Raw genomic sequence first — 23,292 nt, 5'->3', positions numbered from 1 at the left:
TCATGGTGAGTTCGATTTCCCCAATAGTGTCTCTTTTTGAACCATCAAAAGCTCTGATGCTGACATTACTGGTTCGAATTCTGTTATTGTCGATGTTCAGTTGTTGTAGAGTAGAAAGGGGACACACATCTACACTTGAGCCTCCGTCAATCATGACTCCTTTTACGTAGTGCCCTTCACATTTGACCATAAGATGCAAAGCTCTATTGTGGCCAGCCCCTTCCTCAGGCAAATCATCATCGCTGAAAGTAATTCTATTTACTTCAAAGAATCTTTCAGCCATTTTTTCTAGCTGATTCACCGTTGTCTTTTCTGAGACATATGCCTCGTTCAGAGTTTTGATCAACACACGACGATGCTCTTCTGAATGCAAAAGCAGAGATAACAAAGATATCTGAGCAGGAGTTTTCCTTAGTTGGTCAATGATTGAGTAGTCTTGCAATTTCATCTTCTTAAAGAATTCCTCTGCTTCTTTTTCTGCAACGGGTTCTTTCACTGGCAAGTGACTTTCCCTGGCTTGCTTAGCTTTTCTCAATTCCTCTGGTGAATAACACCTTCCAGAGCGGGTCAAGCCCCCCATTTCACCTGTTTCTTCAACTATCTCTTTTCCTTTGTATGTCATGACAGTCTTGTTATAATTCCAGGGAATAGCTTTTGTGTTTGTCACTAGGAGTTGGGCAACAGGTCGGATCACGGCTGGCTCTGTTATATTCCTCAAACCATTATTCGGAATGATCTTTTGAATGCCTCCGGGGATGTAAAGTTTTGGCCCACCCAATTGAACCGCAACCTTTTTTGTGCTTCCAGGAACATAGAGAATCGTTTTTTCAGAACATGCCAAGTTCAAACTAGAATTCGCACCTTTCACCATCAATGGTGCCAATTGCGGCGGGCTCACTATCACTTTTGGTTCTGGCCCTATGGTTCTAACAACCATCTCTGTCTTGCCAGACTGCTTATAATCCCGATCATCACAAATCATCCCAATAAAATGTGTATTATCATGAGTTGGGAGCGGATTGTTTGTGATATTAGGAGTATCTTCATTGTTTGTTACCACAATTGCCTTTGCTTCAATCAAATTTTCAATGGCTTTCTTTAATGTCCAACAGTTTTCAGTACTATGCCCTTGGGTGTTAGAGTGATACTCACATCTTGCATTTGAGTCAAAACCTTTTGAATTTGGATTCACATAACGCGGCATAATAGGTTCAATCAACTTCAACTGCATCAACTTTCGAAATAGGCTTGTATACGATTCTCCAATTGGGGTGAACTCTTTCTTTGGCTCCTGTTCTCTCACATATTCTTGTCGGGGACGAGGATTATATGGTGCCTGAAAATTTGGCCGGAGTTGACGGGAGCCTTGTGGAATCGGTGCCTGCCATTGTTGGTGATTGGGAGGCCTAGCATAAGCCTGAGCATTAAACAATGTGTACTGTTGCAGGGGAACTGAGTATCGGGGACCTTGAGGCGGATAATAATGTTGAAGAGAATTGGATAGTCCTTGTTGAAATTGCACATAAGAAGGAGCTATTCCCCTTTGAACTCCCCCGAACCCAGATGCCATCATGGATCCTTCCTCCTTCTTTTTCCGATTTCCGAAATTGCCTGACCCACTTTGAATTGCTTGTGTGGTTGCCTTAAGGGCTGCCTGACTCACAATTTTGCCTGACTTCATGCCATTCTCAACTATTTCACCAATCTTAATCGCCTCAGCAAAAGGTTTACCGATGGCGGCCAACATGTAATGGAGGTAATCTGGATCCTGAGCTTGGAGAAAATAGTCAATCATTTCTGCCTCTTTCATTGGTGGTTTGACCCTAGCAGCCTGCTCTCTCCACTTGATTGCATATTCTCTGAAGCTTTCTGTTGGTTTCTTCTTTATGTTGACGAGAGAGGAGCGGTCTGGCACTATATCAATATTGTACTGAAACTGTTGGACAAAATCTTGAGCCATGTCATTCCAAACGTGCCAGTGAGAGATGTCTTGATCTATGAACCACTCTGAAGCAATTCCTGTCAAACTTTCCCCAAAATAAGCCATGAGCAATTCTTCTTTGCCTCCCGCTCCCCTTAGTTGGTTACAATACCTCTTCAAATGGGCAACGGGATCACCATGCCCATCATACTTGTCAAACTTGGGGGTCTTGAAGCCGGGTGGCAAATGAACATGAGGAAACATGCATAGATCGTTAAACGAAACACTCTTGTGGCCCCCCAAACCCTGTATGTTTCTCATGGTCTGTTCCAAGCTCTTCATTTTTCTGGTCATTTCCTCTTGTTCCATATTCTTTTCCGGCTTTTCGATCTCAATTGGGAACATGTTATGAGGAGTGTGCTTGTATGAATCTGGAACCTTTAAAGTCAGTTCTGGAGAGTAATGTTGGGCATCATGAGCATCCAGCTGTGGATCATTATTGGACTTTTGAGCAAGAGCCGGTTGAGGGACAGTGAAAGTATGGACAATGGGTATAGTAGGTGGGTCATTTCTGAGGGGTGCGATTGGAGGACGTGGAATGGAGGTACTGGGGGTAGTGGGGAGGTTAAAGCTCGGACTGAATCCAGGTTGATACAATGGGTTACTTGTTATGGAGATAGGCACTTGAGTGGCAACTGACACATTATGAAGATTGTCCGAAGGCCCTATGGGTAGTGAGGGTGGTGCTTGTCCATTCACCCAGGCTTGGTACATCTCTGCCAATTGTTACTTCAACACTCTTACTTCTTCAACCAGTCCTGAACCTTGTTCAACCAATTGTCCATGGACATCATCATTATCTGACTCATTCTCACTGTTGTTTGCCATTCTACTTTTTCCTTTTGATCTCGTGTTGTAAGGGTGAGTCGCCAGTTTAAACCACAAACCAACCACCTCTGTTTTACTTTATCTTAAAAAATGACAAACAACAAACGTGTTAGAGTTAGGCATTTTGCAGATATTAATCACACATTATATGTTATGCACCTAATGCCATTTTCATTTCTAAAATGATCTTGGAAGGTTTATGTTTCATCCCGGCTTATTGATTTATTGGTTTATTTTCATCTTGAATTTAGCGGGTTTTTTTTTCATTCATTTTTTTTATAGATTAATTATGGTTATGATCGCATCCGATGAGGATTGCCTACGTATCATGACGCCGCATGAATCAGACCATTACGTAGTTCAGGGGAAAATAATAATAGTAGATTTTTTTTTTTTTTTTAACAAAACGAAATAATACAATAACAGAAAGGACATTACATTGAAAATGACTTACCAAACTCTGACAAGACTAAAAGACAGCGATTTTAAAGATTCAACAATGACTCAAACTAAAACATAACTACTACATAAAAAGATCTAACAACTACGACTATAATTCAACTCCACAATCTTCTGGCTTTCAAACACTGGAACATCTGCTCATGGTGGGGCTTGCCCTGGTTGACCCCCTAATGTACGGTACATCCTTTCTAACTCTGCTGCAAGATGACGGGCAAAAGTAGGTGCATGCTCCAAAAACTTCTCATAATCCATCCCTTGGCAGTTCACATAACTTTGAGCGGTATAAATAGCCAAATTATGAACTTGCTCTTTGAAGTACTGGAAATTTTGGTCTCGATCTTGTAACTGCTGCTGGCGAGTAGTGGCTATCTCCCTTATGTGGCCCTCACGATCTAAGGCTGACTCCAACTGAGCCCGAAGTCTAGCCTGCTCAAGTCTCGCCTGAGCCATCTCCCTATCAAAATTTGCATGCTGGTATTCTCTATTGTACCTTCTCATTTCTTCCAATTGTGCATGGAGCTGAGCTTCTGAACGTACCCAATGGGCCTTCTCTCTCTCGAATTGAGCCCTCTTTTCTTCAAATTGTGTTACTTGGCTATCCTTACTTGATTCGGCCTTCTCATTTAGTTGTACGATCTTTTCATTAGCTTTGTCCAACGACTTTTCAGTCTTTGCCAAGAGGGAATCATAATCTTGCACTTTCTCCATCAGATTGGCAATGGTTCTCTGGTCTTTCCAACTTCTCACTGGCACTTCAGAGGCTTTCTTCATCTGTTGAAGTTGAGCACGAAGGGCTTCATTTTTGCAGATCAGACTCTTCTTTTCCCCTTCGGCTTCTTGTTCTTTCAAGTCTTTCTCAAAAATGAGGTTTCTTAGCCTTTCTTCTAAGACATGAATAGTTGTTTTGTATCCTTTTTCCCGTTCACCCCAAGCCAACCGTTCTTGGATTTTATCATCAAAGGCTTGAACATGCGGCCTTTTTGTGGGCCTTTTGGGCTCTGGCACATCATCCACGTGAGACCTCTTCCCAAACCATATAGCATAACCCGGATCTACCTCACCTCTCGCAGGATCTGGCACCTGAGTATCATATTTCAAGTAGCGACAACCATTCCAAATTTGCTGGATTAAAGCTTCGGGGAGTGGGGCTTCGGGGTGTAGCTCAATAACTTGCACACTCAAATCTTCATCCTTAGGTATTACTTGGTACCTTCCTAGCTGTCTTAGAACTCTGTGTGGCGCATACGGCTGGACACTTCTCAAACCCAATAACAGCAAATAACTTTTTATGGCCGACATGTGTATCACCTCTCTTAGCGGGAGCCATCCCAAAGTCCACTCAATTTGACTTGCATTTAAAGATCTTAGGTGGGATATCCAGGCTTCCGCCCCTTCTGGAGTTGTAATCTTTTACTCTTTCTTCGTAACTCTCAATGAAATTGTCCTTGTTCGGACCATAGCTCATGAACTTGGGGTGATGTCGGAGATGCTCAATCAACCACATTTGTAACAAAATATTGCACCCTTCGAAGAATTTTGCCCCGGACTTGCACAAAGTCAACGCCCGATAAATGTCTGATAAAATGACCGGGGCAAGAGTGTGATGTTCTTTGGTAGTGAGGACCTGTACAACCCTGGCTATGCGGGTATCAATTGTCCGCTTCTCGTTTGGGAAGACCATAATTCCCAGAAACGCCATTATGAAGGCGAAGCGACGATGAATCTGCCATGTGTCTTTGTTCTGCTTGTTGTTAAGGCCCTTTTCATGCATTTCAAACCCATTTGGCTGCCCGAACCTAGAGTACAGGAAGTAGAAAGAACAACACCCTTCGACTACGTTGGTCTTTCTAATTTGCTTACTGATGTTCAGAAGATCGAAGAATCGGTGTACAGAAAGAGCCCTTGGGAATATGAGCTCCTGGTTTCTCAAATCCCTGCCAAACCCGGAATATCCAGCTATCTCTTCTAAAGTGGGAGTTAGCTCAAAATCGGAGAAGCGAAAGACATTGTGAACGGGGTCCCAAAAAGTCACTAGTGCCTCAATCAAATCGTCCCGTGGTTTAATTTTCATAATATCTGTAAGGGCTCCCAAGTGCTTGGTGACCCATTTCTGACCATCTTCTCCTAAATCATACCACCACATCTGAAGCTGAAGTGGAGCCTTGTCTACAACTGTGAATGGTGTGTTCTGGATAGTGCTCATTTGTACCTGTGGGTGGTTAAGGTTAGGGTTGACACTAGTCTCAAGAGACAGAACCAATGCACTCCTTTTGCAAAATAATCTTTTGTAAATAACTCAATTTTAAGAAAAATCAACGAGAAGGGAGGCTATTTTTGCAATTGTGACCAAAGAAAGGGTAGCTATTTTTTCAACTATGGCCCCTTCTTACTTTCAAGGATAGCTTTAGGGACGGGGGAAGGGCATTATGGTAAAAGTGATTCCCAATTGACAGACACGTCCGTTCTTGCGAGAACAGCCCTTCAACAATTTTGAAGATGTTCTAAGGCTATTCCGACAGGAACGATTTGGGATTAACCAAAGCTGGATCTGCTTATTTGTTTTTTGATTAAAAAAAATACTAGACACATTTTTTTTTTATAGTTATTTTATAAAAATGGGGCCGAACCCTATGAAGGTTGCCTACGTATCTCACATCCGGTGAGAATCAGACCCGCGTAGTTCGTAAATATTTTAGGAATAGGATGACACTTTTTTTTTTTTTGAAAAATTCAATTTTTTTTTTGGATAAATACTGAGATTTTCGAAAATCGGGTAAATTTTCTCCCTCATATTTTCTTCTTTCTGGTTTTCCCTCAATATTTTTATATTTTTATTTTATTTTAGAAATCGGTCAACATGCACAAACCAAATTAAACATAATGCACAAGTAGCACATAAGATGCATCAGGATGGTCTTGTAATTTCGGGTACACCTGCCCTAGACGGACCCAACCCCTATGTTGAGTCCCCAAAGTCAAATGCACATGATGCAAACAAACGTTCCTACTAGGGATCCGGCATGAGGCTATGTTATTCTAGGTTTAAATCCTAAGGGGAGTGTTTTAGACCTGGCTTACCCAAGCGGACAGCTTGAGCCGAGGTGGGGGTAACGTACCGGGAGCACGAAAGTCTACCCGGCCTAGTTACTGACCCAGCCTCGTTCTAATTGGTATGACTTCTAACAGAAAAGTGGGCCACGCGCACGTGTGCACCATAAATTCAGAAGACTCAGAAGGGAGGCGTAAGAAGATAATTTAATATAGTTCAAATAATATCAAAGCGGTACATAAGCGACAATTAGCACATTAGACTCAAAAATACATTAATAACATCAAATCAATAAAGCCAAGTATAAATCATCTTATAAGCTCGAATTCTAAACCCCGAACTAGAAATTCTGGGTTCTTTTTCCCCGGCTGAGTTGCCCTCTGACACTTGTCACACCTCCTTTTTCCCGGGGGGATGGTGCTAAAGGAGTTTTTCCAATTTAAGTGACATTATTCGAAATGGGATTATTTATTTAATCAGAGTCGCCACTTGGGATAATTTATGGTGTCCCAAGTCACCGGTTTATTTTAAATCCCAAATCGAGGAAAGTTGACTCTGTTTTACGGTCCGTGAACACAAAAGACCGGGTAAGGAATTCTGTTAACCCGAGAGAAGGTGTGAGGCACTCTCGGATTCCGTAATTTTAGCACGGTCGCTTTAATCATACTTGGCTTAATTAAATTATTTAATTACTCATTTTAGAACCTATGTATATTTATATTTTTACCGCTTTTAATTGCTTGATTATTCATAATTATGAAATTATCTTGAAACGAATCACGCGTACGTGTATTCGTTTTGTTTGGTGTGTCAAGAATCATATCACGCGTACGTATACACAATTAATAACACTTTATTATTTTTAAGATTGTTTCGCCCAAAGTTGCGCGAACGCATACCTTGGTATTAGTTTTGGGAATCGTAATTATGCCACGCGAACGTATACATAATCACGATGATTCAATTGATTAACACGTGCCTAAAGCATACTAGCATATTCAAAGTATTTCATTTATTTATCTTTTTAGATTTGAGATATTTATTTCTATATTAATATTTTTACTTATTACAACGAATTTTGAATTAGTTCCTAACTCATCTCGCTCGCTCACAATTTCTTTTACCACTCTTATTTTTATTTTATTTTTTTTTACAACAGACTTTAAATTAACTCGTAATCCACATTTCTCACTCACTTATGAATATTTATTTTTAGTTCTAACTAGCAAGCCATTATTTTATGATTTGGGATAACTATAAAATAACTTAATTAATTAAGAACATTCTCGTAGCAACTGCTAAATTCACAACAAAGTATAGGATGGAACAAAATAACCCAAACAATTAATTCACATAAACCATAACAGAAAACATAAAAATAAATACATTAGTTGAAATAAAATTAGGAGCAAGTTATTTAAGAACAAGTTTCTCAACTCACACATAAAGTCACTTATCATTACAAAGAGCTACATGATTTTTTTTTTAACATATGGACACGGTATAAAAGAAACTAAACTATAAACCTAAATTGAGAAATTTAAATCGTCGTAAATCATAACACTTAGTAACAGAAAATTTAAAGTATTATGTCAATTCCATTTATGAAGATTAAAATACTACTAAAAAAAAAACTTTGAGAAAATAATATTAAGCCCAATAAACTTTTAGTGAACTTAACGATTCTAAATACATCGGCCGACGTTCTTTTTGTTCTTTTCCTTTTCTTTGTTTTTTATATATATAAAGTGTAAAATAAAATATCATGAGATACCTAGTCTATCTAAGAGAATATAGCGAGACATTTCCTAAGTATCTTCTAGTTCAAATAAACAAATGGATATCCGGTCTCATAAACTTTCCTTCAAACTCAAATATCACGAACACAAACGAAACAAATACAAAATAAATTTCTCATAATAGAAAGAATTATTTATTATTAATTAAAGATTATGTAATATACCACAAAATTTACGCCAACATCTTTTAATCTAATAAATCATTTAGAAACATGAACTTTCTTTATTAAAACGAATATCTAAAGATTTAAACTAGAGATACTATTAAAGCTTAAAATTATTTCTTTTTTTACTTAGCTTTTATTCTCATCCCAAACAAACATGTAAGCATTATAAAGATGAAAACAACGAATTTTACTCAAAGACAAAAGAATACAGAGAAAAAAAAAGTTAAACTTGAATTGAACAAATCTTCATATCGTCCATCACACATAACAATAACAAGAATTAAGTAAGTATGCTGACCTTTGAAGCAAAATATTTTCTTAGAAAATCCAACGAATGTAATAATATTCGATGTCGAATTTGAAAAGCGACAACGAACCGCGAACAGAAAAATCACGGGTTAAGCTCTCCTCGGTTAATCTCTAAGGAAACAGAACTCGAAAGGAACTTTCACTCCAAACTCAAATACACTTCTCCATCGTGCCTTCAAATATCATTACCAACTCTACTTCTAGTTTTTTTTTTTTGTTTTCCTACAGCTCATGAAAGACTGGAACTAGCCAAAAATTTTCTCTCCAAAAAAAAAATCCAATATTTCTTGAGGTCTTCTGTTCTTCCCCTCCTTTTCCTTGTCCAAGTGAGTGCTATTTGTATAGAATGTGTCAGATCATGGGATTGGATTGAGGGGATATTTGGGATGTGAGGAGTGGGACGTGGGGAATTTAGAGATGAAAGGAGTGAGTAATGGGGCTGGGAGGAGGGAATCATGGGTGTTAGTTAGGAATTATTTGAATTTTAAAAATAAAAAGTGTGCATATTATAAATAGTGAGTAACATGTGGTGATAGAGAGGGGGGGAAGACGTGAGGAGTTCTGGAGAAGAGTGGGGAGTTTAGCAAAGTTAACTAAATTAAGAATATGATTTTTGACTCTTTTGACGTTAGCTCCACTTCCTTTTTTTTTTTTTGTCTTTTATTTTAAAAGATAAAATAAATTATAAGGATAAGAAGATTAACCAACATTTCTTACAATATAGGAAAATTAAATATTTACATGTAACTTAAATGATACTAAGAAAAACTTATTAAAATTCTAATAATAATATTAAAAAAAACCATATACCTCCTATATATATATATATATATATATATATATATATATATATATATATATATATATATGTGTGTGTGAATGTACATATATAAGTTTTGATTTTTGATGATTTTTTTTTTTTTTTTTTTTTAGTATGAAAAAAAAACTATTAAGAGTGAGATCAAAGTTTAAGATATTAAGATTAGACCTAAAAGAAATATTTATGCTAAAATAGTATAAAATTTGGGTGTGGTAAAAAAATTAGGTGTTCACAGTCATCTCAACCAAAAATCACGAAAACAACACATAACAATTGGAACAATGAAATTACAGCAAGGAATACTACAGTTAAAGAATGAATACAAAATCAAGAAAACAAGTAATTCAACTAAGCATGTTGCACAAATTACAAGCAGGAGATATGACACATAGACATGTAATATTAGGCTATACATGATGGCTACACGTGCTAGAGTAACTCAATTAAGGGAATAAAAGGAACTATTTAGCAAAAATTAGATTTTTAACATTTGGCCCACGTACGCACTCGTCACCTCGCGTACACGGCCTTCACGTATTGCAATTTACAATAACAGTACCAAGTCCTTAGGGGAATTTCCCCCACACAAGGATAGACAAGTCACTTACCTCAAACCTCGCTCAATCAATCAATAATAAGGATTTCTCCTCAATTTTTCCAACTCCGATCGGCTCGAATCTAGCCAAAACAATTACATACTTTAAATATTACTATAAGAAACTAATTTAAATAATGAAACTAAGACTTTAGCAAAGAATTGGAAAAATCGCTCCAAAAGGTTGACCCGGGACCATGTCTCGGAACTAGACAAAAATTATAAAATATGGACGCTCATTCAACCACGAGTCCAACCATATAAAATTTATCAAATTTCGACATCAACTCGACCTCCAAATCTTAAATTCTTATTTTGAAATCCCTAGACCCAAATTCTCGAATTACACCTCAAAAACACGTAATCTAGTCGGAATACTCGATGATAATTCAATATTATCAACTTAAAATGGTCACAAGTGACTTACCTCAAGATTCCCGTGAATTACCTCTGAAATATCGTCCCCAACCGAGTGTTGAACTCCAAAATGACAAAAATGTCGGAACCCTTCTGTTTTAACACTGCTAGTGTTTTTGCATTTGCGATACACTTGGTCGTATCTGCGCTCTCGCAGATAGGATGCTCCCCTTCACTTCTGCGACTTCCTTCGCTTCTGCTGACAAAAGGTCCGCTTTTGCGGACTCGCTTCTGCGGCAACACTGCCGCTTCTGTGAAGCAGCCCTCCCTCTCACTTTCCACTTCTGCGATCGACCCGTCGCATGTGCGACTCTGCTTCTGCGGTCCACCTGCCCGCTTTTGTGACCACTACCTTAGTCCCGCCTGGCTGCTTCTACGAAGCCCATCTCCTTCTGCGAGTTCGCACTTGCGAGCAAAATTTCACAGGTGCGATTGCACTAGAAGGCAGAATTTCAGTAAATGCTTCAAGTCAAAATATGATATGTTAACCATCCGAAATCCACCCAAGGCCCCCGGAACCTCATCCAAATATACCAAAAAATCTTAAAACCTCATACAAACTTAGTCGAAGCCTCAAACCACGTCAAACAACATCAAAATTATAAATCGTCGGCCAAAACCTTTCTTTTAACTTTCCAACCTTCAAACTTCACCGAACGCGTCCGAATTACACTTAAACATCCCGGAATGACGCCAAACTTTACGTGCAAGTCACAAATCGCGATACAAACCTATTCCAAGGTTCATAACTTCGAACGGACATCGATAATACCAAAATTCATTTCAAATCAAATTTAAGAAACTCTTAAACTTGCAAAATGCCAACCTTCCATAATATGTGCCGAAATGCTCCGGGGCGATACGATGCTCAACCCGAACATACGCCCAAGTCCGATATCATCATACGAACCTATTGGAACCTTTAAATTCCGATTCTGAGGTCTTTTACTCAAAAGTCAAACCTTAGTCAATTCTTCCAACTTAAGCTTCCAAAATTAGAATTTTCTTTCCAAATCAACTCTGAACTTCCCAAAATTCAATTCCGACCACGCATACAAGTCATAATACCTGAAGTGAAGCTAATCAAGGTCTCAGATCACCAGACGACGCGCTAGAGCTCAAAACGACCGGTCAGGTCATTACATTCTCCCCCACTTGAACATACGTTCATCCTCGAACGTTCCAAGAACTGCCCCGGAGTTCTCCAAAGTCATTGTTTCACACCTCGCGGACCTGCCCGTGCCACCACAACCCAGCTAGACACATTAGCTCGAGCCAGACTGAAGATCCTCCCTTTTTATTTAGTCAACAAGCCTTAGAACCAAATTCCAACCTTTGAATTCCTTTACAAGACCTGATTCTAACATACGAACACCGTATCAACCTCCACATGCTGAATCCACATATGATCATGTACCCATGCTGACATCACACAATGCACCGTATAACTCATTTGCCCAAGGCAACCTCTTCCAAGCACAACAGTTGCAATTTCACTGGCCCCGACGCCCGTAGTATACCTCATAACACATATAAGCCCGATTTTAAATCCTCACAATACTGCCACGACAGAAGCGATGTGTAGAAACTCATAACCACCTGCCGAATCAACAAATCATTGAGTCTCTCCTCCTGACAGGAACCATTACCTCATTCTGAACTGAATAACGATATTTGCTCTCTAATATACCCTTGCATAACTCCGACAGCACTGATCTCAGGTCCAATAACCTCGTCTCATCCAGTACAAGCTTCTTAGTCAATAAGCCATCTCAAACACTGCCAAAGATCTCATATGACTCCCACAATGCGCCGACAAGCTACAAACTCGAATATGGTACATAATGAAAAAACGAACTCTAGAAAAGACTACCCAGCCCGCGTAACGAATAAAATGACTGAACATATGCTATGAACCCTTCTTAGAGAATGAGAAACCAAATACACAGGAATAGATATAGGGAACCGTACTCAACATATAACTGTTGCGGCATGCAACCTGATCCACACATGATACCATTGCGACGTGCAACCCGATCCAAACATGATATCATTGCGGCGTACAACCCGATCCAAACAACGTACCCGTGGCGGCATGCCACCCGATCCACACATCACAATAATTAAGGAAATACCCATAAATCCATAATGCTCATTACCTATGAAATACCGAACATCGACCACAAGCATGCCAAGTGCGAAAATACTACCCTGGGGGGCGGATAGCGCCATATATTACCAAACCCAAGAATGGCTAAGGTGCAATAAAGACTTGCATCTCGAGATCCATCCTGCTCTTATAGTACCACAAGCTACATGGGACCATAACACATATGCAAATAATCAAGCCGTCTTAAGTTACTAACACGTCACACTTATACAAATCTCCCCGTGGGGTACGCTCCCACGACCTTCCGCACCAGGTAGCAAAGTTGGCACCTCTATACCCCCAACTGTACTAATCTGTAAAGAAATTCAAGAACCCGCAAATCAATACACAATGCTCATTCCACAGAATACCATTCCCAGATGACACTAGGATAATGTCAGCTTACTCTGAACATCTAAATTCTTCCCAGTTCGTCCGAGCTCGTGACATTCTTGTCAACACCGAACCGCAACTTTGATACTCAACTTTCAAATTCACATGCCGCAGAAAATACAAACCTCAAGTTATGATCTAAACCGCCATGACTCTTCCGGAATCCATTTACACCACAGGCCATTGAATCGCATACCTCCCAAATCAATCAAGTCATGGTGGTTGTTGAGCCCGCACGTACAACCACAAACTGCATGTATAACTTCACACACCGATGGAACTGATCATTGCCACAATCATGTTGATTCAATCATTACCAACCAAACCAAATTCTTTAAATTCACTCTTGACTTGCCATAGAAATAATAGTAGCTCCATTCAAGAATCATAACGAAACTCAACAACACTCCTCCTGTGTGACCCACTTCACGAGACCACATCGTCTCAATACCAATGAACCATATCATACCTTCCTCATGCGCACAATAGCATCTCCAACTGGTACACCCATTCTGAAAGACCTTTCGCGAATCCGAAATTGTTTTTCCCATTTTTTCAGTACTGCCCTGTAGACCCGATGATAACATAGAAAATTCCCCAAGTATTTTTCACACTCTGCTGCAAAAATTCCGGTCTCCAGCCACATAACGAACCCATTAGAACCACTGTTGAGAGTCACCCACTCTAACTTGGTCACAAATATGAGCCAAACTCGAGTGCGACGTCAGCACATGAACACTCCCAAAGAAGCAACCGGATGAATTATATTTCCTTGTACATCACATCTACCAGAAGCATAAACTCTGAGTCTTCCCCAAACCTGCATATGAATCGATAAGGCAAAATATAGCACCCATTCATCAATACTTTGCTCAAATTACCCCTGATATTTTCTTTTCTTAGCCATAAATAGTCCACCAATGCACTGATAACCAGAAACCGCACAAGCAGACAACCATGCGATCTAATCATAGGCGGTGGAGCTCCTCCACTTAGCTTTAAGCTACAATTACATAAACCTAGAACCCACAAAGATTCCTTCTTCTCAATTACCATGATCTCGCACTTTTAACCTACCAAATTCCTCAAAATCTCTTGTTAAACTTCTCATGAACATTCCGAATTATCAGCCACGATCGCATATTTGACCTTCTGCCGGGTAGTAAGTAGAACTCCTCGTAGACACTTTATCAAAATCACGCAACCACTAACCTGCTGGTAGGAGATAACCCGCCTGTGAAAATTCCATGTCGACATCTTCCAATGACGCTGCACTAGGTATAACTACCACACATTTAGTAAACCCTCCTAAGCCTATGCTCGTCCACCAGCTGTACAAGTTTGTTCCTTCCCCATTGACATCAACTGAAAGTTCGACAATATGTTCCAAACTCGAAGTCATGTTGCACCCACAAACGGTAATCAAGCTTTTACACCCCTATTCATTTCAAGCCAACTCCTCTTTGCCATACTCAATGTTCCTCAACACAGTAGCACCATTCCAAATAAAATCCGTAGACCTAGTCACTATCCACCATGATTCCCAAATTGCTCTAAACTCCTCTCAAGGCATGTGGCTATCCTACCACAGAATCCATATGCTACTCTGCCACTCCCACTTCGATTAAACCATCTCCTTTAAGCAACTCCCCGACCTCTACTTTTCATACTTGTCCTGCTAGCAATTCAACCACCGCGAGACACCTCCTACCATGTCTTACTGATGCTTCGCTACCCAAAGATTACATCAAATCAAAATTCATCTATGTAGCACCTGGACTAATAAATTGCTACCAATTCTGAGCCTCCTCAAAGATCGTCTCTCTCGAGCTGTCAGCATTCGAAACACCGATTCGATTCTAAAATTGCTACACACCGCCATCTATGACAACCACTTCTTAGACATTTTTTCACCACATCCTGCCCCGAAGGCAAATTGAAGAAGACCATAACACCGTCGAACCTTAATGCATTAAAATAAGGACGACGACACCGCATCATAATAAAAATTCCACCACACTCAAAAGTCTCAAGTCTCGTTACTCCATCAACCAAAGCATGAACATCCATAGTTCGATTGCCTTTCCTCTGTTGGAATTGAATGTTGAACCTCTAAATCATGCACTGAGAAATCCTCCTTTCAAGTTATTCACTGCCTCGATACATAAACAAGCACCCTACCATTACACCAACACCGCGCGATAACAACGCATGAACATCATAGCAATTTGTGCATAGCCTCAAAACCATCAAAAATATAGATACAGAGCTAAAATAACAGAACGTCCTTCCACAAGGAGACGATAATAGCCAGCCCGAATACGCAAGGAAAACATCCGACACTATGTCTGCAGTACCACTACAACTCCTCGATGCTCAATTGATAACAAGCGCTTCACGTCGCATGAGATTGAGTAGGAAGGAAATAAAGGCATAAGCCCCAAAGGAATCAAATCGTATGATGAGGAAATCAAGGAAGTGAAGCTTTTCCTAACAGTTCCATAGCCTCCCGATGATAAGTACAGACGTCTTCGTACTAATGCGCGAGACTCTACTAAACCTGCTTGTGACTCATAACACCTATGAACCTAGAGCTCTGATACCAACTTGTCACGACCCCAATTTCCTCCGTAGGATATCGTGACGACACCTAGTCTCTAAGTCTAGGTAAGCCTAACAATTATGCGGAATAACTGAATATAAAGCTAAAACTCAACCTCAACATCTGAAATAAATAAGAACTGCGACTTCAAATAGTTACAACTCCCAAACCCCGGTGGAAATAATTCACAAGCTCTAAATAGGAAAAAAACTAAATATCTCTATACATCAGAGTCTAATGAGGAGTGAGGAAAACAACATAATAAAGATAGAGGGGGACTCCGAGGTTTGTGGATGCTGGAAGATGCACCTAGAAGTCTCCACGCACGGACTAGCTCATTGGTACCTGGTCTGGTAAGCAGTACCTAGATCTGCTTAAAAAGATGTGCAGAAGTGTAGCATGAGTATACCACAACTGTACCTAGTAAGTGTCAAGCCTAACCTCAATAGAGTAGTGACGAGGTCAGGTCAGGACCCTACTGGAAATAATAGGAAACAAGGCAAAATAAATAAGAATATAATAAAATGACTGAGAAGTGAACAATGAGAATTTACATAAAGATAACAACACGGGATTCCAAAAGACAACTACAACATGTGAGGACAAACAAGATTCTTACAAGTTAAGAAACAACAACAACACAGCAAATAGAGGTAGACAACAGGGGCGCTCCCGAAATACCGCCTCATAGTCCCAAAAATAAATATGCAACAGGGATGCTCTCGAGGTACCGCCTCATAGTCCCAAAAATAAATAAGCAATAGGGGCGCTCCCGAGGTACCGTCTTATAGTCCCAAAAGTAAACATGCAACAGGGGCGCTCCCGAGATACCGCTTCATATTCTGAAAAGCGAATATGCAACAAGGGCGCTCCCGAGGTACCGCCTCGTAGTCCTAAAAGTAAATATGCAATAGGGGCATAGCAGAAACCTTGTGCAAACAAACAAACAGTCATCTCAACCAAAAATCACGAAAACAACACATAACAATTGGAATAATGAAATTACAGCAAGGAATACTACAGTTAAAAAAATGAATACGAAATCAAGAAAACATGTAATTCAACTAAACATGTTGCACAAATTACAAGCGAGAGATACGATACGTAGACATGTGACATTAGGCTAAACATGATGGCTACACATGCTAGAGTAACTCAATTAAGGGAATAAAAGGAACTATTTAGAAAAAACCGGATTTTCAACCTTTAGCCCGAGTACGCACTCGTCATCTCGCGTACACGGCCTTCACGTATTGCAATTTACCATATCAGTACCAAGTCCTAAGGAAAGTTTCCTCCACACAAGGTTAGACAAGTCACTTACCTCAAACCTCGCTCAATCAACGAATAAGAAGGCTTTTCCCTCGATTTTTCCAACTCCGATCGGCTTGAATATAGCCAAAATAATTACATACTATAAATATGACTATAAGAAACTAATTTAAATAATGAAACTACGACTTTAGCCAAGAATTGAAAAACCGCTCCAAAAAGTCGACCCGGGCCCACGTCTCGGAACCCGACAAAAATTACAAAATATGAACGCTAATTCAACCACGAGTCCAACCATACCAAATTTACCAAATTCCAATATCAACTCGATGTCCAAATCTTAAATTCTTATTTTGAAATCCCTAGGCCCAAATACTTGAATTACACCTCAAAATACGTAATCTAATCTAAATACTCGATGATAATTCAATATTATCGACTAAAAATGGTCACAAGTAAATTACCTCAATATACCCGTGAATGTCCTCTGAAAAATCGCCCCCAACCGAGTGTTGAATTCCAAAATGACAAAAAATGTCGGAACCCTTCTATTTTTAACACTCCCATTGTTTTCACATATGCGATACACTTGGCCGCATCTGCGCTCTCGCAGATGGGATGCTCCCCTTCGCTTCCGCGGCTTCCTTCTCTTCTACAGACAAAAGGTCCACTTTTGCAGACTTGCTTCTGCGGCAACATTGCCGCTTCTGCGAAGCAGCCCTCCCTCTCACTTTCCGCTTCTGCGATCGACCCGTCGCAGGTGCGACTCTGCTTCTGCGGTCCACCTGCCCGCTTCTGCGACCACTGCTTTAGTCCCGCCTGGACGATTCTACAACCTCGCACCTGCGAGAAAAAATCCGCAGGTGCGATTGCACCGAAAAGCAAAATTTTAGCAAATGCTTCAAGTTTAAATTTGATCCGTTAACCATCCGAAATCTACCCGAGGCCCCCCGGACCTCAACGAAATATACCAAAAAGTCTTAAAACCTCATACGAATTTAGTCGAAGCCTCAAACCATGTCAAACAACATAAAAAATTACAAATTGATGGCCAAAACCTTTCTTTCAACTTTCAAACCTTCAAACTTCGCAGAACGCGTCTGAATTATACTTAAACATTTTGGAATGACGCCAAACTTTACGTACAAGTCACAAATCACGATACGAACATATTTCAAGGTTCAAAACTTTGAACGGTTATCGATAACACCAAAATTCATTTTAAATCAAACTTAAGAATTTCTTAAACTTCCAAAATGCCAACCTTCCATAATATGCGCCAAAATACTTCCGGGCGATCCGATACTCAACCCGAACATACGCCCAAGTCCAAAATTATCATACGAACCTATTGGAACCTTCAAATCCCAATTCCGAGGTCTTTTACTCAAAAGTCAAACCTTAGTCAATTCTCCTAACTTAAGCTTCTGAAATTAGAATTTTCTTTCCAAATCAACTCCGAACTTCCCGAAATTCAATTCCGACCACGCATACAAGTCATAATACCTGAAGTGAAGCTAATCAAGGTCTCAGATCACCAGACGACGCGCTAGAGCTCAAAACGACCGGTCAGGTCATTACATTCTCCCCCACTTGAACATACGTTCATCCTCGAACGTTCCAAGAACTGCCCCGGAGTTCTCCAAAGTCATTGTTTCACACCTCGCGGACCTGCCCGTGCCACCACAACCCAGCTAGACACATTAGCTCGAGCCAGACTGAAGATCCTCCCTTTTTATTTAGTCAACAAGCCTTAGAACCAAATTCCATCTTCACTCGTTATAACTTTAAATCCTAATATCATATTTGTTTCACCTAGATCTTTCATATCAAAACTAGTAGATAAATATAATTATTACTTTGCACAATATTTAAATTTGCACCAAATATAAGTATGTCATCAACATATAGACATATTATCACATAATCATTATCTACGATATATTATCGCATAATCATTGTCTACGATATATTATCACATAATCATTGTCTACCACTTTGGTATAAACATATTTATCCACTTCAACTGGAAAAAAAATCCATCTCTCAATAAGACTTGTTCCAATTTCTCATACCACTGCTTAGGAGCTTGTTTAAGGCCATAAAGTGATTTAATTAATTTATAAACTTTATTTTCTTATCCAGGAATGACACAACCTTCAGATTGAACCATATAAATTTCTTCTTCTAAATCACCATTTAAAAAAGTTATTTTGACATCCATTTGATGGATAAAAAGCTTATGGATCGAAGCTAAGACAATTAAAATTCGAAAAGAAGAAATTCTAGTCACTGGTGCAAATGTATCAAAATAATCTATATTTTATTTTTGAGAAAATCTTGTTGCTGCTAACCGACCTTTATATTTATCTAAAGATCCATCAGGATTAAATTTCTTTTTGAAAATCTATTTACAACCAATAGGTTTTGCACCATGAGGTAAATATATTAAAATCCATATTTTATTTTTCAAAATAGAATCGATATCAACTTTTATTGCCTCTTTCCAATAATTAGCTTCTGAAGAAGATATAGCTTCAAAATAATTTGATGGTTTATTATCGATAAGAAATATTTGAAAATAATTTCCATAAGAAAAATATTCTTTCCTAGGCCTTTTGCTCCTTCTCAGTTTCTCATTAGAGATAATCTCATTATTTGTTTCAACATGTATATGAGGAATTTTATCAGGCAGTGGATAAATATATTTAAAGATCTCAGCATTCTTTGTCTCGGTTATAGTATTGCAATCAAGCATATCACTTTTAATAATAAGAAATCTGTATGCAACACTATGTTCAGCATATCCAATAAGTATGCAATCAGCAGTTTTAGAACCTAGTTTTCTCTTTTTAGGTTCAGGCAAAAGAATTTTAGCAAGGCACCCCACACTTTTAAGTATTTCAAGTTAGATTTATAACCCTTCCATAATTCATACGGAGTTTTGCCAGATCTCCTATGTGGTATTCTATTTTGTAACTGACAAGCAGATAATATAGGTTCACCCCACAAATTATCAGGAGTATTAGAACTAACTAACATGGAGTTCATCATCTTCAATATTCTCTTTTTCCTTTCAGCTACTCCATTTGATTCAGGTGAACAAGGTGGAGTTACTTCATGAATTATTCCATTCTTTTCACAAAAATCATTTAAAGATAAATATTCTCTGCCTCTATCAGATCTAATTCTCTTGATTTTTCTATTAAGTTGATTTTCAACCTCAGTTTTATAAGAAATAAAAGCATTAAATGCATCATCTTTATTTCTAAGCAAATACAACTTAGTATATCTAAAAAATCATCAATACAAGTCACATAAAATATTTTACCACCTCTAGTCATAGTCTACTTTAAATCGCCTAAATCAGTGTGAACCAGGGATAATAATTTAGTTTCTCTATTTATAGAAAAACAAGTCTTGCTAGTACCTTTTAGCTTCAACGTATATTTCACACTTGTCAATATTTGAGTCTAGATCAGATATTAATCCTAGCGACTGTATTTTTCTTATATATGCAATATTAACATATCCTAATCTAGCATGCCATAAAGCCAATTAACAACTATCCAACTTAATGAGATTTTTAAGATAAGAAATAATAATGCACTACTTTTATAAAAATAATTTTCAAGGACTGGTAGTACAAATCATGAGCTTCTAAGATTAGAATTTACAAAGCTGGTATGAAATAAATACATCATTTGTTTGAAATATACATAAACAGATTTTTTATAAGTTTAAGGCTACCATGAACAAGAGGCAGCTACGACCGGAACGCAGGTACATCTTCAAATCCAGCTCCCCTCGATCATAGCAACATCAACATCCAATATCTGCACGCAATGTGCAGAAGTGTAGTATGAGTACATCCGATCCCATATATTCAATAAGTAACAAACCTAACCTTAGGTTGAAAGTAGTAACGAGCTGGAACACAGGTCGGGGTCCAACACCAATAGCCAACAACAGTTCATAACAATATAATGGAAGTAATAAAAGAAGTAGCTCAGAGATAAAATGCTCAGCTCGTTCACAGTTCCAGAACAAATAGACCTGCTTTTCAAATATATCAGCGAAAAACCAAATCATTTACCGAAATCACCAAAATATGAGTACGTTTTGTAAAACTGTGATTTTTTCCAAAAACCTTTCAACAACAGATAGGATGTCTCATTTTCAAATGGCATGAGGAAAATACATCTTTATGCCTACATGTCAATGAGTATGTAAAGTCATGAATGACGCAATATCGTACATCATGAGAAAAAATGCATCTCTATGCCTGTATGTCATCTCTATGCATCTCTATGCCTGTATGACAAGCACAAGAATCTTATTATGAACTCTGAGTCACCAGCAAATTATATACCCGATTACTTAGAAACATTTCTCTTGCTTCCTTCCAGGAGGAAATCACAATACACAACACGTTCTCCACATCGATAGAAAATATCCGGTTATAACCATGGTAGAAACTATCAAGAACTTTTTGAAATTCATTTGCACATAACCAAGCTTTTAGAGTTGAATCTCCCTAACTCTACCAAGCCACGCAGATCACCAAACCCAAGAATATTGCCATCAAAACATCTGTAAAGTCTCACCACATCATAATTGCCCCTATAAATACCATAACTGAAACACCCACTCTAAAAATACTTTATTTGAGTCTAAAGCCATTTCCTTCGCCTTCCTGATACCGAAATATTAAATCCATAATGATATAAAAGAAAATGTCACATGTCTCGACACCATCGAACTTAAATCTAAAATTCTAGACATATACAAATTCGCCACAATTCTCAATTGCTACATATTAATCTTGAATCCATTAGAACTTTCTCGAGAGTCATCCACTCTGCTCAAATCTCAATTGCACCGCCCAAACGGGCCGAACTGCCTATGCTCAATTAGTACAACAACACCCCAAAGAAGTAACCATGCCTTAACACAACCGAGCAAATTTATACACCGTGCACACTACATCCGTCATGAATAACAACTCAACTCATTCCGTGATTTTCATATGCTCATAAAGTACAATATAACCCATATCCAGGAATTTACTTACTCGACACATCCTCCATATCAACTAATGCAAGTCATAACTAATCCACAAGTATGCCTCAGACCAAAACCAATACAACACATAACCGTGCAATCAAGTCGGTGATAGCAGACTCCCCCACTTGGCTCAAAGCCATAGAAAAAAATATTCCATAACTCACAATATCCATACTCTATTACTGGCATAATACCGTAGTCAGTTCAACGAAAATTTTTCTCAAGCTCAAGCCACACCAACCATAAAATACCTCAATCATCCGCTAAGCTCACATTTATTCTCTTGACATTCAAGTCAACTTTCTCTACCAGATTCAAATTCAGATCTCAACACATACACCTCACTGGTATAAAAGAAACTCTCTGCTCAACTTTATAAGGAGCACACCTCCGTAGATTACTCCGCATGAGATAACCCACATGCTTTGCCTAAAATTGGCATCTTGATATACCCTTTCGCAGCCACAATCACTACGCGATCACTTAATCTCCCTAAGTCCGAACTCATCAACAAGACATGAAAATCTACTTCGCTCCACCATTAAACAACATGAAAGATCGTTCAACACATTCATACTCGAGACTATACATCAAATCAAGACAGACACAGAGCACCCAGTGGCCCCTTTTTTTTTTTTTTTTACATCTCAAGCAAACTATTCTCTTCACAATCAAACCATCTGAACACAATCCGCAGTAACATTATGCTCATCATATAGCTATTCAATTGCTCATCGAGCCACAAATTCCACTCATAGGGATACTTCCGGACATATGAGTCCAAATGTACAAGTTCACACAACTAAAGCTACCGAACCTAGGTTGCGGTCTAAACCTGGCCTCAATTCCTCCAGACTGGACCATTACCAAAACACATAATACACATCTCGCACTTCATCCCTGGAATCATAAGCCGGTGATACAGGGCTGATACCGAGCGCTCATATGCGTACATGAATGCGTGGAAGGAAGTCAAAGAGTTATGTTTCAAGCAGTCCGCATGGTAAGGAAAGAAAGATGGAAATTATCCTAAATGCCCTGTAGCCTCTCGAAGATAAGTATGGACGTCATCATACCGATCCGCAAGACTCCACTAGACACTTGATCATGACTTGTAGAACATATAAACCTAGAGTTCTGATACCAACTTGTCACGATCCAAAATCCACCTAGCCGTGATAGCACCTAACCCAACCCGTCAGGTAACCGAATTAACAACTATCCAACTTAATGAGATTTTTAAGATAAGAAATGATAATATATTGCTTTTATAAAATAATTTTCCAAGGACTGGTAGTACAAATCATGAGCTTCTAAGATTAGAATTTACGAAGCTGGTATGAAATAAATACATCATCTGTTTGAAATGTACATAAACAGAT

The 23,292-nt window shown here is 38.8% G+C and overlaps 1 protein-coding gene across 1 annotated transcript; it reads right to left on the bottom strand.

Moving 5' to 3' along the window:
- Positions 1–4,610: 4,610 nt before the first annotated feature.
- LOC142169766 (uncharacterized) lies at positions 4,611–5,474 on the bottom strand. The gene has a single exon (XM_075231671.1). It carries the CDS (start codon positions 5,472–5,474, stop codon positions 4,611–4,613), a length of 864 nt encoding a protein of 287 aa, XP_075087772.1.
- Between the last annotated feature and the right edge of the window lie 17,818 nt (positions 5,475–23,292).

This window comes from Nicotiana tabacum, chromosome 15, assembly GCF_000715075.1.
Source record: "Nicotiana tabacum cultivar K326 chromosome 15, ASM71507v2, whole genome shotgun sequence".
In the NCBI taxonomy this organism is placed as follows: Eukaryota; Viridiplantae; Streptophyta; class Magnoliopsida; order Solanales; family Solanaceae; genus Nicotiana; species Nicotiana tabacum.
Note: the sequence above shows the minus strand (reverse complement) of the source record. Positions and strands in the feature narration are given on the sequence as shown.

Bases quoted from the DNA above. Each gene is read 5' to 3' on its own strand.
- LOC142169766 (XM_075231671.1), bottom strand. From the start codon at position 5,474: ATGAGCACTATCCAGAACACACCATTCACAGTTGTAGACAAGGCTCCA.